This window comes from Pelmatolapia mariae, linkage group LG10_11 (genome assembly GCF_036321145.2).
Source record: "Pelmatolapia mariae isolate MD_Pm_ZW linkage group LG10_11, Pm_UMD_F_2, whole genome shotgun sequence".
Taxonomy (NCBI): Eukaryota; Metazoa; Chordata; class Actinopteri; order Cichliformes; family Cichlidae; genus Pelmatolapia; species Pelmatolapia mariae.
In genome coordinates, this window is record NC_086236.1 from 22433486 (window position 1) to 22449331 (window position 15846).

Consider the following 15846-nt stretch of genomic DNA (forward strand, 5'->3'; position numbering starts at 1 on the left):
ACAATTACTATTGCTATTTCACACACACAAAATATACATCGATTAGCCTGTCTTGTGTGACATTTCATGCGGTCTTGGTGGGGGCTGCCTGCTAGCGTGGGGGCCCCAAGTAATTGCTTAGTCTGCTAATGCTGCCTGTTGGCTCTCAGTTATATGTTTTCATCAAAATCAAATTTACTTGAAAATGTGCACAAAAGAAATGTGGTTCCAGCTGTGATTAGCTAAAAAAGGACAGACCAGATACATGCATGGCATATAAACCAAACTATACACGGGACACATAGTGCTGAGTAAGGCACTCACATACTGTATGGCTATTAAACTTGTTCTTAGTTTAAATATCTGAGGATGATAAAGATGGGGACTGCTGTTGTTAAGTTTGAGAAGAGCACATTTCCTCTCAGACCTGCAGTAGAAGGCATTCAGGTCAATAGGTCTTTGTTTGGATGCAGTGGGGGATGGTGTCCTGTAGTTTTCCAAAGTCTTGCAGGCCTCTCCATACCGATGGTCATGAGATGAGAGCCCCTTTACAGCATTTTTGTTTTCTTTCAAGGGTAGCTTCTTTTTGAAGCAGTTTGGTTTTCAGTTTAGTTTTTATTGTTAAAAATATTTGGCTTTTGTTTAGTATTAGATGTATTTATTTATTAATAAGATACTTGTTAGGGGAAATATTTAAGGAATTCTGAATAGGTATTAGAATTGGAATACAAAAAGGTCTACATGAAACTCACTTATGTAGACACACTAGTCGAAATAAATGTGTATGTATGCCCATTACACCTGACCAATGAGTAAATCTAGAAACATTTCCTGTTGGTACACAATAATGTTGTCTTTTTTTTTTTAACTTCAGTTAAATTATTAGTTAAAAACAGCTTTATATTTTAGTGTAAAGTTTAATCATTTTGGCACACAGATCTTCGATGTTATTTGCCATGCCGTCAACACTTCGTCCAGGTTTTTGCGCTGGTCAGCGTGTACGAAGCTTGGCTTCCAATACACACGCATCAGGGGGGTTAAATGTTCCATTTAACTTTTACCGCAGAGCTGGTCTGCGCGCCAAAAAATTTAAAGTTGGAGGGAAGATAGTCGATTGGCTTTCTGGCTCCTCCTTTTTTACTTTTGACCCACTGACAGAAAGCAGTAAAAGTAACAGCCAATCGATCGTGCTTCTTCCTTTTAGGCTCCATCGTGATTGTTCACTAACCAGGAGAGATCCACCAATAGTCATTAATTTTCTCTTACGACGTTCCTCTCAGGGCCAATCAGATAACAGTACTTTTATTCCAAAACCCAATGGCAGGTTAGGGCGGGACGAAGTGTGAGGTTTATATAGAGGCTGTGAAGCGATTTCTTCTTCATCACTAGCAAACCAGCGACTGCTGTGGTTCTATTCCGAAGAATTAGTTACATAACCAACAATGTCTGGAAGAGGTAAAACTGGAGCAAAGGCACGTGCCAAGGCTAAGACCCGTAGCTCTCGCGCCGGTCTGCAGTTCCCCGTCGGCCGTGTCCACCGTCTTCTCCGCAAGGGAAACTACGCAGAGAGAGTTGGCGCCGGGGCCCCAGTTTACCTGGCCGCCGTCCTGGAGTACCTCACCGCTGAGATCCTGGAGTTGGCCGGCAATGCCGCCAGAGACAACAAGAAGACTCGTATCATCCCTCGCCACCTCCAGCTGGCTGTACGCAACGACGAGGAGCTGAACAAACTCCTCGGTGGCGTGACCATCGCACAGGGAGGCGTCCTGCCCAACATTCAGGCCGTCCTGCTGCCTAAGAAGACCGGCCAGTCTGCACCGAGCTCCGGCAAAGCGGGAAAGAAGGCCTCCTCTCAGTCACAGGAGTATTAGCTTGCTAGCTAATAACTCTTAACATCCAACGGTCCTTTTAAGGGCCACCCACTCCTAATTGAAAGAGCAACTTTTCCTGATTATTGCTGTCTTGCATCCCATTTCGCATGATTTTTATTTAATAAAAAGCCTGTTTTGTAAGCACCGATGTATTCTGCTGATTTCAGGCTAATCGATGCTACTTGCTAGTTTTGGAGACTTGCTAGCCTGGCCGGTTGAGCTGAATTTATCAGACTGGTGGTCTCTGACCCCACTGATTATACCGTGAGCTCGAGAGTTGTAGTATAACACTAGTCATTTACCAGGGCTTTGTTTCATGACCGGGGTTTAACAACAACAACAAAAAAGAAACAAAAAAGGAAAACAAAAATGGCCTCCACTTATCAACACTTACAGCAGGTACATGGGCCAGAGCCTGCAACACCGGTTGCATTTCACCTTTATTAGTAGCATGACTGAGCAGCTTTTGTGGTAGCGGATTACAAATTACTTTTGGTTTGGCAGAAAGGGCTCTTTAGTATGCATTTGTGGCTGAAATAATGGTCTATGTAGGCCTATTGCGTATTTCCATGTAAAGCATAACATGCTACAAATAACTCACCCTAATCTGAGTTTCAGCTCTCAAAGTGTTCATATGCACAGCAGTTTTAAATTTTTATCCATTTTGAAGGGTTTCCTGCACCACAATGACCACTAACAGCCTCAATCAATGACCATATTTTTGGAGTAATAAGTAATGTCACTGTAAAGTGAAACGCACCCATCAGGAGGGGAAGATTATTTGCATACATGCTCTCTTTTATCCTGCATTACTGTTCCTTGGGTATATGCCTGATAAATTGGAGCTCTAGTAACCCATTTCTAGAGTTAAGGTGGGGTGTTTTACCATTTGTTTTGTGTTTGCTACCACTTTTATCTTCGCGTATGAGCGACCTGAATAATATGTTTGTTTGTTCAAAGTGTGGTTAAAGCTTGAAAAACATGCCAACGGCTCATTCTTCTTAAAGCTCCAGGTGTTTCCTTGTTACATGTGAAGAAACTGGCAGCTGCAGTTTACCGGCACAGTGACGTCTGACCCAGTATGCACAGCTCCTGTGCAGCAGCCGTACCACTGAGAAATAATTTGAGTAATATATTTCATTATTCCAAAGCACAGAAAAATTAGATGTTAGGCAGTAAATTATCTCCACATAGATCAGGGGTGACAGACATAAGGCCCGGGGCCAGAATTGACCCAGCAGACTCCAATCCGACTCACTGGACAGCTTTGGAAAATGTGAAGAAGGGCGAAAATTTAGTACTTTTAACTGTGTTTTCATACGTTTTACACTATCTACTATAGAAATTTCTGTTTTACAATCCACAGTTTAAAAAACAAAACAAAAAAGAGACATTTTCTGCGAATTAACAACACTTTTTTGTTTTGTATTTACAGGACAGTCGGGGACTTTTCCTGCAGTTTTACACATTTTTTCTAACATTTCTAACAATTTAAGTAGAAGAATTCATTAAGTTGCTACAGCAGCATTTCTTTATCATGTAGAAAAACCAAGTCATACTATTGAAATCAGCCAGTTTTCCCCTCATATAAAGATATCTTAGGGATTAAATGTGTAGTTAAACTCAAAAATGTCTTTGGAACAAAAGTTGGCTTGCAGAATGAGTTTGACATCTTTGACATAGATCATAAGCCTTTATGAGTATTGATTGAAGATGTCTCAAATAGTGCATCACAAAAAGACACCTGCTAACAGACAGTTGTTCATTCTGCTTTTCAAAGTGCTCAAAATATCTTTAATTCCCCATCAAGGAAAAAAGCATGTGGCAGAAATTACACCAAACTTTAAAGGTGGAAACATGACATCTGGAGTGTAATTCCCAAATGTTGCCACCAGGGGTCACCATGTGATATTTGAAAAAGTTCACAAAATGATTTGTGGCATAAACTGTGATTGTTGCCCATATGTGTTTTTATTTAACAACTATTGAAGACAGATCACTGTCTGTGCTGACAGATGTGCACCATAAGCCATTTCATAACACGGAGGAAAGAAAGGATTTCAACTGTTACATAAAATAGTATGACATCTGAAAAAACACAGCAAAGCACTATTTTAAAGTGTCATTAGTATATGCCCAGCTATAATACATAATTAATCCTTTTGTGGGATCCATAACTGATAAAATGATTGGTTGTTTTATATCAGAGGTGGGGATGGATTATGTATTTTCTCATTAAACCTCAGTCGTGTGCAGCTAAACTCACCCGTAACCTTTCCACAGGACATATTTCAGTCTGCTTTGAGTGCTTTATAGCGGCAAAAGCAGCATGACGCACCAAGTTTGAGCCGAGCCCAGGACAGGCTGAACCAATTACTCGGGCTTGACAACGTGTCCAACACCAACATCCAGGCTAAAAATTCCAGCCCAGAAGGAAAAACCCCGGTGTCCGCTGGCTGTTATAACTATAATTTTCTGAGTTGACATTTTCACAGGCTCTAAATTTACTGGTGATGCTCTTTTCAGCTGTTTGTGGCAAAAAAATGATCTCTGGTAAAACAGTCATTTTGGTCGTTTCATGGAATTTGTTGGCTTTCCTTCTGCAAGTTTTGAAGTTTGGATTTTCATTATCCACAAAACACCTCGTGCATGTTAATTACAGTTTGGTGAAGCTGTGACTAGAACAAAAGCAAATATCTAGACTGAGTCGGGGACACTGAAAAGAAGGGTTTTTCCAAGTTCGTGGGTAATCTTTTGTTTATACAGCATCTGAAAAGTAATAGAGTTTTGATGTACTCAACCTGCTGTGAAATAAACAACTATACTTGTCTGAACATGAGAAAATCTTGGTATAAACAACAAATCTGTGAGAAACAAAGTTATACATGGACACAGAAGGACCTGCTTAATGGGAAAGAGGAATGATGAGTGGGAAGAGGAAAAAAAGAGGGCTGGAAAGAGGGGGGTTGGATCTGCTACAATGATGTTCAGACGCACCGAAACATTCACTTTGAAAGTTAGTCAACAGCAGTGAAGATGGGACGGCACGTCTCCATCCTCGAGAAAAGAACTGGAAGACTTTTCACATGAAAGCTTGGGAGGATGCCTCGTCTTGTGTTTTTAATCTTTGGACTGAATCATACTGCAGAAGAGGAGATGTTCCTTTCGAGCTTGGGTATGGGAAAACAAAAACATTTATTTGACTGTTTGTATGTGTGTGTGGAAGACAGAAGGGCATCACCAGGGTTTTGCGGCAGGTTATGCTTCTTTGCATTATCTTTAAAGGCAGGCTTTTGATTTAACTGGGAGGCATGAGCAGGTGAAAGTCATCTGACAGGGAGAAAGATAGGAGCCAAACCCAGCTGGCTCTGTGAATGGACACTTTAGTGTGCGTGTGTGTGTGTGTGTGAGAGAGAGAGAGAGAGAGGGAGAGAGTTCTCAGGCTGTCTTTGGTGAAATAACAGTATGATGAGGTATTTCTCCGACATGCCTGTGAGGTGCAACTGTGCCTGAGTGAGTATAGCTTTCTTGCTATGAGGGAAATTTGCTTGTTTACATGTAAATAAGTATCTGATGAGTCCATACAGACGTAGTACTAAAAAAGCTGAAGAAGACAAGTGGACAGATGTCACACGTGAAGACAGTCCATTGGTTTTGTGGGCAACTCAAACTCTTTTGTGGAAATGTCTCTAATTTCCTGTTGTTCACTAGTTTGTTTAGGTTTGTGCCTTTTCTGAGCATCATTTGAATATTCACATGATTTGAGCTGGTACTGTTTTTTCTCAGTGTGATTTGATTTGTTTCAATTTAGCCAATCAGGAGGTTTGAATGGCATTCTTGTGTGTGTGCATTATTGCTGTACAGCAGCAATGTTCTGATAATATTCCAAAAATGAGAACTAGTGTTTCCCATAACTCTACAAACAATTTGGGCTGCAGATGTTCTGTGATCACTCCACGATCACCCCCTCCTTCTGGATAGTATTTCCTGTCCTGAGCTGAGCCTCGCCAACCCCTCAACATGTGGCATCAGAATAATTACAGGTTACATTTAGGTTAAGGTTTGTCTAAAAGGAAATGTTTTGTTTTGTCCTGTCAGTGTTAAGGGAAGGGGTAGGATTTATGCTTGGTCTGAGAGGAAGTAAAGAGCGAGACCCTCAATTTAAGGCAATGAAATTTGCGTTATGTGTAAGCTGCTTCTCATCAAGCTTCCAACACAGCCTGAATGAGTGTTGACTGCCTGAGCCCCCACTTGCATAATTGTTGCCATCTTCATTGTTTCCACCTGCAGCCTAATGTCATCCTGCAGACATCTGCTTCACAGTGTTTAACAGTGTGTAACTGCAGGGTTCACAAGCTGACTGATCCAAACCTCCTACCAGACAAGCAGTTCAGTATCTGTGGGAAATCACACACTCACAGCATAGCTTGTTTTGGACTTTTATTATTATCATCCCAGAGTGCTCACAGCCAGGCTGAGATATCACTGCAGACACTTCAGAAAGACTGAAAAGTTCATCTTCAACTTGCTTTGCCTGCCTGGACTTTTGTGCATCTGCAAGCTACTTTGCAACCCACCTCCCCACCAACTCCACTTTACCTGCTTCGTCCGACTTCATTTATATACTTTCCTCTGTGAGAACTACACTGTGGTACTGGGCAGCATGGTGGCACAGTGGTTAGCAATGTTTTTCCCCTGCCTTACATAGTTTAGTGACATGCCGTTAGTAGTGTTAGGTTAACTACTGATTGTCAATTGGCCATAGGTGTGGATGGTTGATTGTCTCTCTTTCTTAGCCATATGACATACTTGTGAAGGGTCAACCCCACCTGATGCACCAGGGCAGCTGGGATAGGCTCCTGCAATCCTGAATTGGATAAGTGGAAGCAAATGGATGGATGGTCTATAGTCTATGTTTTAATAATTATTACTATCGTCATGGTAACTGCAGAACTGAAGAAGCCTCTCAGATGAGAGGTGAAACGTTTATTCTTTCCAAGCTCCTTAGATTATCTTCATGGTAGTGCTCCTTGATTAAAGTAATATATTGATATCCACTATCTATATAAGTAAGTAGCTATCTATTCTGTTAAAGAAAGATATGTGGAAACTCCTTGGCCCGCTAGATAACAGCATTCACCATTTATCTTTCAGATGTTCCATTTCGTTAAATAATAAAGACTGCATTGTATTTAAAAATCACTTCCATCTGCTTGTTCACATGGATGGACAGCTATATGGGGATTTCCATTGTAATCACCATTTAAATGTCATTCAGTAAACTTTACCCCCTCAGCTGTAGCCTCCACATGATCGCTGAGGACTCAAAACACAAACCTTATCTGCAGACTTCTGCAGTCTTCAATCCATCGGGTTACTAAGCTGCCTCTGTTTGTTTGTTTTCATTCTCCTCAGTGAGTCATCATCCGTCTCACTTCCTCCCTCTACTCTCTGGCCGCTGACCATGGGAAAAGCCTTGAGAGATCAATAGTGGAGGCTTTCTCCCACTCTCTTCTACTCTCTCTGTGTTTGTCTGTAAGCCAAATAGTTCCTGTGGGACGTCTGAAAAGATGCTCACATGTGTTCGCTCACTTCCTGTGGACCTTTCATATCGCTCTGCTCCATCATTACACAGTGGAAGCATTGTAATCCACAATCGTCCATTTAGTTAGTGTTATCATAAAGTGTTGTTCGACAGTTTTCCAAAGTGGAAACACTTCTTTTGGAGTTTGTTGCATCAGCGGTCCAGAGCTCAGAGCAGGAAGTCAGAGGACACAAGGTCTTTTCCATCACCACCTCCTACACTTTATGTTATTTCCTGCATGGGTCAGACTGTTAACACCTGCTTAACCCATAGACACTTTTAAGGAGACAGCCCCACCTTGTGTGATTGGGCGGTGCGGTCCATTTGAACTTTCATTTAATGGAAAGCTTGTTGAGAGCCTGAACATTTCAACCACTCTCTCAGCAGGATGTGAACTCTGTGCCTTGCTAATTCTGGAGTGTTCTGAAACTGCATGTTCGGGTGAAATTATTTACTCACAATTGCCAAAAAAAGGAGAAGAAATCAATATGGAGGAATTGGGAGCATGTTTTGGAGGGCAGTGCCTGGTTCCCCTCTACTGTTTGTAACTGTAATCTGATGTAATTCTGCACCGGGATGGGCAGGAGAAGGGGTTGGGAGGAGGGAAATAGCAGAGGAACTCAGTGAGTGAATGAAAAAAGCAAGGAGCTAGACATACACAATAATGTGGACACTGCTCTATGTGCTAGTAACTGTCAGGCAAACCCATGGACCCAGTCTGGACTTAGCAAGAGTAAAGAGATGGTAAGAGCTGCCTGTCTGTCAGTGAAGTAAGTAAACACTTGGCTGTTTTCACCAGCACTGTTGTGCTAATATCTTCTCTTTGTAATATAACTATTTTATTTCATGTTTTTTATTGATTATTCCAGCTGTTAGATTTTCTGTGTATTCCTCTGATTTTTCATTGTTCACTCTAAACCAAAGTCATTTCTCTTTAAAAGTGGCAGCCCAGTCTGTGTGGCAGGCAAGTATCTATTTTCAGAAGCTTGTGGCAGCTCTGAAGGGCATAACTGCCTCCATAATGACAGGTTACTATGCGAGGCCCTGCATTTGCAAGCATTAAAACTGTTCCTCTGCCTGGGTGTGTACGTTAAATCACTGAGGCTTTTCGGAGCAGGAGCATATGTGTTTGTGTGTGTGTGAGTGAGGCAGACAGAGGCACATTAGCCTGCCCACTCTCCTGTCCTGTGTCTGACTGCGTGGCTCAAAGAGGCCCAGTGTTGACAGGCAGTGGGGCTGACAGCAGAGGCGCGAGGGGTCCTGTGTCAGTGACGAATAGAGGGGACGGTCTGTTCTTCGTGTCACTGGGTCCTCTGAGATTCGCACACTGGACGCGATTGTCAGACGTGTGCGGTTTCACCCAGCAGCCTTGCCTGGAGTGACATCAGACGCAGACTGAACGCCCTGTTGTGTAAAAACGCCGTGAGCTAAACTTGGAGCATGCTGGATATTTAAATTTTTTTTAATTAATCAGTGATGACAACATAGGCCGACAAAGAGCTCAGGCCCTTAAAAAAGTGTCTGTGGGAATGACGTGTCTTCTGTGCACTATAACAAACACCCGCAAGACATGTCACAGAGTTTAAACCGAATCATTCAAGCACAGTGGCACTGGCAGCATTGAACTCTACTTTGAAATGTAAAACCAAGAGTCAAGCACGACACACAGCAGCTTTTCATCCTTGGGTAGACACAACAGACATTAGATAGTAAGGTAGTTGCGTCTACTCTAGTTTTGCTTAGATGCCCAGATGGCAAAACAAGTGATAGTGAAAGATGCGGATGGCAGCTTTTAGCAGAAATATGAGTGAGTCATCCGGGCTGCCTATGTGTTTGTGCGTGTTTGTTTGAGCCATGTCTAGTCCTCATGGCTTGTTGTAGCTCTCCTGTCTGACTGGAGGAAGACGAGCAGACAGCTGGCTCTAATCTGCAACATGTTTCTGCAGACAGTTTGGACTGTTTGTTTGTAAGATCACAGTGACTCACCACAGCCAGACGAAGCAGTCATCTGACCCCTGATGAGTAAAGCACCTGCAGAGCCAGCTCAAACCTTCTGCTATATATCCGAAGCACATTTCACATAAAATTTGTGGTTGCTATTGTTGTGTTTGTTGCTCTCATTCTCTAATGCTTTTTTTTTAAAGGCTGAGGCATAAATCAATAGCAGCTTTCTTGATGGATTGCTCTGTGTTTAGTTCTGAAGAAACAATTACTCTGTACAACGGTTTGGTCACATGGGCTTATAACTGGGACAGAAGGGTTTCTATGGAAAGCACTGTTCTCATTGTAGTACAGCTGTAGTAGCAGTATTCCCAGCACTCCCATTCATGCCCTGCCACTCTGTCTCTGCGCTTCAGGACCTTCATGAGTCGGATAACTCTGCCAGTCCAGCCGACATGGACCGCATGAGCAGGAATAAAGTGGAGCATGGGCGACAAACGCACCAGGTCTTACAGGTGAGGCATTTCTTCCTGCGGTGCCACTGACTATTTATAGCAGACACAAGTTGGATGTTAAGTTAAATTGTAACTCGTTTTACTAGCAGCATCTGTTGTAAGTCAGCTTTATTCAGCATTACTGAGAGGTTTACACATTTAAAAGCAGGAGCATAGCAGTAATATCAGCTTCAGATCCATTAGTGCAAGCTTTCAGAGCAAGCATATCTGGTTTTATAGCACAAGACTATAAGTGTAGTAATGTAAGTGTGCTTTTGCTCTAACTTTTCTGACTTTCTTTCTACAACTCTTTATTTTTTAACAAATATGTCTGACTTTGCCAAATAAAATCAGTCACTATCCTATTAAAATGATCCCAGTGTCTCCCAGCTGCAGACAGACATCTGGGTTGTGCACGGATTTATTTCCAGCATCACAAAATGTAGCTGGCTATTGAACTAATGCCATGTACAACACATAAGAATTTGTCCATCTGTAAATCTTATTCATGGGTGAAAAAAAAAGCCACATTACTGGGTGAGGCCTGTAGTACAATCTAACTCAGGCTTAATTACATGCTATATGTTATATTGTGACATGCTGTTTACTTCATGCATACAGATCCAAATATTACCCGCTACTATTGTCTTAAACAGATCCTTATGCTGTGTAAAAATAACTCTGATGATGTTTTATTGTTTTAACAGAGCACTCCACTCGACTTGATTGAAACAGGCAAATCCCTCAAAGTCCAGGCAGAGCGCCCCCACCTGGTCAGCCTGGGAAGTGGACGCCTGAGCACAGCCATCACTTTACTACCACTGCTGGAAGGTCACAACCCTTATGTGTGTGTGTGTGTGTGGTTTTGAGAATATATCTGTGTGTTTGGTTTACAGTTAGGGTCTCAACTGGAGAATTATAATCATAAGTGGAGTCTACTGTATTTTACCGACACTTCCTTAAGTGGAATTGCCAAACGTGAGGCAATTGTTCTTTAATAAGTAAGCGGCAAAGTATGTCAAGAGTAATGAAGTGACAGAGACATATTAACTTCTGAGTGTGTTGTTGTTACTCGCACTGAGGCACACTTACAAATGCTGCCTGTGATTTTCTTGCACCATTTGTCTCTGTCTTCCCCCGAGCCTTAACATTTCACAGGGAGAGAGAGGAGAGGCTGTGGCACCCCAGAGAAAAGAGGGGATTTGTGTGTATGTGTGCTCCATTTCCTCTGTGCTAAAATATAAATATAGTATGTGTTTGTGTCAGGCTATATTTACTGTACCTACAGACAAAATGTAACTGATAACCTAAGAACAACACACTAGGGTCAGCAGATGGGTGTATTAATTTCCACTGATGAGATCCCTGTTATCTGTCAGGCTAAACACACCTCCTGAGACCTACACCTGTTATTTAACATGAGTTCATAAGCTGGTTCCATTTGTGACTCCACTCACATCATCACTGGCTTTGAACTGCAGGTCTAAGAATGTTTTACTAATGTATTTCGAACCACATGACTCTCCACAGTTACTGACAGATGTTTTTCTTTCTTGTTGCAGGGAAAACAACGCTGGGCAGTGAAGGGACAGATATCCCCCTGCAGGGCCCCGGCATCACAGCTAAGCATTGCTACATTGAAAACCAGGCAGGCAACATCACCTTGTACCCATGTGGAAACCAGTGCTCAGTAGACGGCGTTCGCCTCACCAAACCCTATCGGCTTACTCAAGGTAGCACCGTCACAAGCTTAAGTAACAAAAATAACTGCTCTTTACCCTGTTTACCAGTTTTACCAAAATACAAAATATAAACCTGATGGTGACAGATTGAGTAGGGCAAACAGTTGCTTTTGCAGAGCTGCAATAGAAAATAATAAAATGTTGAGTATCTGAGTGTCTAAATTAAGGCTACGTTGATAAAAACACTGCCAGGCGTCATGATGACAAAACAATTCCAAGCCTCTCCGGTAACATGCATAGTTGCTATAAAAAAAAAAAAGACATTACAGTCCCACCCCCCTCAGTCCCCTCTCTATAAGATCCAAGCCAGCAGCTACACCAAAATGTCATTTGAAGCCGGTATGTGTGGAGGCAGCAGCTGCTGAACAAGAATACTTCAGGCTTTGCTTCATTCAAAGGACAACTGAAACTCGTAAATGGAGGAAATGGCTTTGTTTATACATCATAAAGAACAATGATGCGGGTCTATGGACTCTAAAGGATCAGCTACATGTTAAACTTCGTGTGGAATATCAGTACAAAACTTCAGGAATATCAGGAATTCTTGAAAGACTCCAGAAATGCAAGCTAATGATGAGGAGCTGATTTCACTTACCGGTTAATTACATGTAAGTTGAACTAGTCAGCTCATGTTAGTTAACAAGTCAAAACTTTGTTTAGGAGGTTCAAACTCGGCATTTCATCATCAAAAAAGAAAGAAATCCTTATTTTACCACCTCATCTGTTTATGGTGGTTTGTAATCACACCTCACTCACACCTTCCAGTGCACCGATTACTGAAAAAGGAAAGCATGAATTGGTCTGCATACTGTAGGACACATGCAGTGGTCTGTAAAAAGTATAAAGTTGTAAGATCTAAATTAAATTATAATGTTTGGAAAAAATACATAGACTAACAACAGTCCATTTTTATTGCTGTAGATTTATTGTTATATGAATGATGTTGACTCTTCTAAGTGGACAGCAAATAAAGTTTTGTATGTCCATGGCCGCCTCTCCTGGCAGGGTGCATGCTGTGCTTCGGTCAGTCGGCCTTTTTCCGTTTCAACCATCCCGAAGAGGCTCAGAGGATGAAGAGCATGCTACCAGAGGGGACCCGCGGGCTGAGCGCCACAAAAACTCCATCTGGTAAAGATCCCATTTTAATGATTATTAAATGCAAACACCATTCCAACATTTCCTGTGATCCTAATATAATCTTGTTGCAACAACTGTGTGTACGAGGGTTGCACAGTTTGCTCAGCAGCTATTCTGGGCAGAGCAAATGCTTTGGGCACACAAACCACTTTGGAGTCATAATTTCCTGCTGTAAAAGTCAATCAGTTCCTGCTAATGTTGAATAGGTGCCTTACAATTTGACACTGTTTAGTTTAAAGTGATTAAGAGGCCGGATGTCTGGGTAGAATGACATTCAGACATATACTTTAGGTGGTTGCCTTTTTAAAATACCCACAGATCAAGGCTTAGATCCTTGTTAGTGAGATATTAAGCATTAAACAAAATCTGACTGAGATACTTGTTGCAAAAGCGAAAAAGTCAAACATTTTCAGCCCTGCTAGTCTTGAAGTTTGACTGAAATATTATTATCTTTGACAGGATGCAGAAATAGCTTGTTCAGAGCTAATTATCTGTGGCCTACATTGTGATCTACTCCACTTAAATCTGTGATTCTCGCTCAGTGTGTGACCTCGTTGCACAAAAAGATTGTTGTAATCTTTTCTTGCTTCTAATATGTCAGCTTTTACACTTACATTTGTGTTATGTTATACTACTCTGGCCCACCGCCTACTGTAACTGCTGCCCTGTGCTCTAGGTGATATTTAGAATCTATTCTCCTCTGACCTTACTGCTTTGGCTGTCAGTGCCTGAACAGTAAGAGCCGCCACACCCTGCCCACTGTGTTCACTCTTTCCTGACCAAACCCTGATTTCATCTGCTCTGAATGAGGTACTTGGCTGTTGATGTATATTTAGCTGCTTTGGATCCCTTTAGGATTGCAGCACAGCTAAGGAGCATCCCGACCACTGGTTCATACAGGAACCTATGGGTTCCAAGACATTTATCACTATTAAGCCACTATGTATGAATGTGCGTGTGCAACAACATGCGCAGGCGGGGTTTGTTTTTCCTTGTGTGGACTGACCCTCTGTGTCCTGCAGCCAGCCTGAGGCATGGTGGAGGTCACATTGAGTGTTTATGTGTTTGCTCAACTGTCTTCTCCCTTTATTCAGCAGGAATGCTCATGCACAAGTGTTTCTGTCTTCCTCCTGCAGACCCCCATAAGGCTCTGAATGGGAACCATGACTCCAAAATTAACAGTATGGCAAAAACCTTGCAAGACTCTTTGGTGCTCAAGACTTCATCATCACCGGGTATTGGTATACATCCCGTTCCCCCGGACATGCTCAATGGAACTAGCAACTCCAAAATAGATGTCTCAATTTATGAGAACAGCAGCAGCTTCCTGGGCCATAACCTTGACAGCAAAACACCTCCAGTACCTGCCAGGTTACCTCATACCAATCACACCCCCGTCCCGCATCCACGGCCCTCACTCTCTGTGGCTGCAAGTGGTACCAGTGGAAGTCAAAAGGCCCAGGAGAGTCCAAAGGCTCTGAGGAACGCAAGGGGAGAGGCAACATCATGCCCCACACAACATATCAGGGGGTCAGGACAGAGCGCAGAAAACTTAAGCCAAAGCCACAAACCATCATCCATCAAGTTTTACCCAAAGACTCCGTCAAGCCCTCAATTAAGGGGTTCCACCCTACAGAAAAGATCCCAGAGCCCCTTGCGAGAGCAGGTTCAGTCTCTTTCCCATGTAGACATATCTCAAAGGGTCATTACTCCAGACTCGTCTGGGTCCACCGCCCTGAGGGTGCCCGGCAGAGGGACCTCAGGATCGCAGGGTTCGGCTCTGCCCCTTACCTCGCAGGGCTTCACTGCTAACCCCATCCCAGAGAGCCCCCAGGGCAACCGCAAACTCACGACTCCTTCAAAAGCAGAAGTCATGCGGGCACTGTATGCACAAAGTCCATCACCACTCCCTAGGCTGGAGAAGGAGCAGGGAAGCAGGCAGTCAAGGCCTGCGCCAGGAAATGCCACGGTCTCAAGCTTAGGCTCTGCATCTGGCTTGTCTCCTATCGCTAGCCCTCATAGCGTAAGGAAGACTTCTTGTCTGACTGCCAAGGGATCATCCGGCAAGGACCCAAATCCTCCAAAACCATACACTCGGGAACGCAAAAACAGTATCTCTGAGATCAGCGACAATGAGGACGAGCTGCTTGAATACCATCGCTGGCAGAGAGAGGAGAGGCTGCGTGAGCAGGAAATGGAGAAACTGGTAAGTGAACATCAATACTGGTTTGGAGTTGTTGAAACAAGTATAAGTGCAGTGTTCAATCTCTTTTTAGCAGTGTTTGAATTTGTTTGATTGTAGAAATTTGGTTTATTTTCCACACTATCAAAAGAGATCTTTAGCTTCATACACAGCATTAAAAACAACACAGGACTATGAATGAAGACTAAGACTACAGGGATAACAAAGTGTATGACTATAAAGGACATCAATGGAAGAGGCACTGCTGGCATAGCAGACTCCATGTCTGCTTTCATGTCTTCTCTAAATCCTGTGGCATACTTCCAGCAGCTCATCTCCTCTGAGCATTACTGGAATGGTCAGCCCATGTGGCCCGAGTGACACGGAGTGAACATTCTTCCAGAAGTGTTGGGGTCCAGAGCGGAGGGTCGGGCTGGTTATTTACCAAAAGAATGAGCTGCTTTTACTTTCAAAGCTATCTGCGCTCGACTCAAGGTTCTTTCCTATTTGTACCCACACTCGATCACAGATCGTATACTTGTAATCCATCTTCAGTCTACTCCTCACACACACCTCCCCCTACCCAACCCCCATACATCAGCCCCACCTCATCCTGCCGGCTTAGTGACAGCTGAAGCGACCACCGCAGCGGCTGGTCGCTGCCTGGCCTTCATGTCCGCAGACTATTTAAGGACCCAAAGGGTTTCTGGTAACAAATAAAATAGTTACTACTTGAGCTACTCTAGAATTGTGTTGAGTCACCTGCAGTGTCATGTGTAGACAACATTGCCTACTACCCAAGGAGTTAAAGAACAGATATTTCTTGAACTGTGTGCTGATTATTTTTTTTTTCCTTGTGATCTATATTTGAATTTATTTCTTTATAAGCCTGCCTTGTCTGGCAGCTCTTGGAATC

General features: G+C 42.9%; 2 protein-coding genes across 8 annotated transcripts in view; both read left to right on the top strand.

Annotated features, from left to right (window-relative positions):
* Window positions 1-1346: 1346 nt before the first annotated feature.
* LOC134636385 (histone H2AX) lies at window positions 1347-1991 on the top strand. The gene has a single exon (XM_063486348.1). It carries the CDS (start codon window positions 1422-1424, stop codon window positions 1848-1850), a length of 429 nt encoding a protein of 142 aa, XP_063342418.1. The 5' UTR covers window positions 1347-1421; the 3' UTR covers window positions 1851-1991.
* Window positions 1992-4853: 2862 nt separating this feature from the next.
* The window catches only part of phldb1a (pleckstrin homology-like domain, family B, member 1a), a 29039-nt gene continuing 18046 nt past the window's right edge, over window positions 4854-15846 (top strand). For 2 of the 7 annotated variants that reach the window (XM_063487518.1, XM_063487520.1), the window contains exons 1-6: window positions 8082-8178; window positions 9792-9890; window positions 10577-10700; window positions 11432-11602; window positions 12617-12739; window positions 13885-14954. In XM_063487518.1, coding sequence (XP_063343588.1) covers window positions 8176-8178; window positions 9792-9890; window positions 10577-10700; window positions 11432-11602; window positions 12617-12739; window positions 13885-14954 — 1590 coding nt within the window. In that variant the 5' untranslated portion in view covers window positions 8082-8175. Of the gene's footprint in view, window positions 5026-5344; window positions 5364-8077; window positions 8205-9791; window positions 9891-10576; window positions 10715-11431; window positions 11603-12616; window positions 12740-13884; window positions 14955-15846 lie in introns of those variants that run through there. The other 5 variants (XM_063487515.1, XM_063487517.1, XM_063487516.1 and 2 more) reach the window with 5 other exon arrangements.

Excerpts from the sequence above, each read along its gene's own strand:
- LOC134636385 (XM_063486348.1), top strand. The coding sequence starts at position 1,422 with ATGTCTGGAAGAGGTAAAACTGGAGCAAAGGCACGTGCCAAGGCTAAG.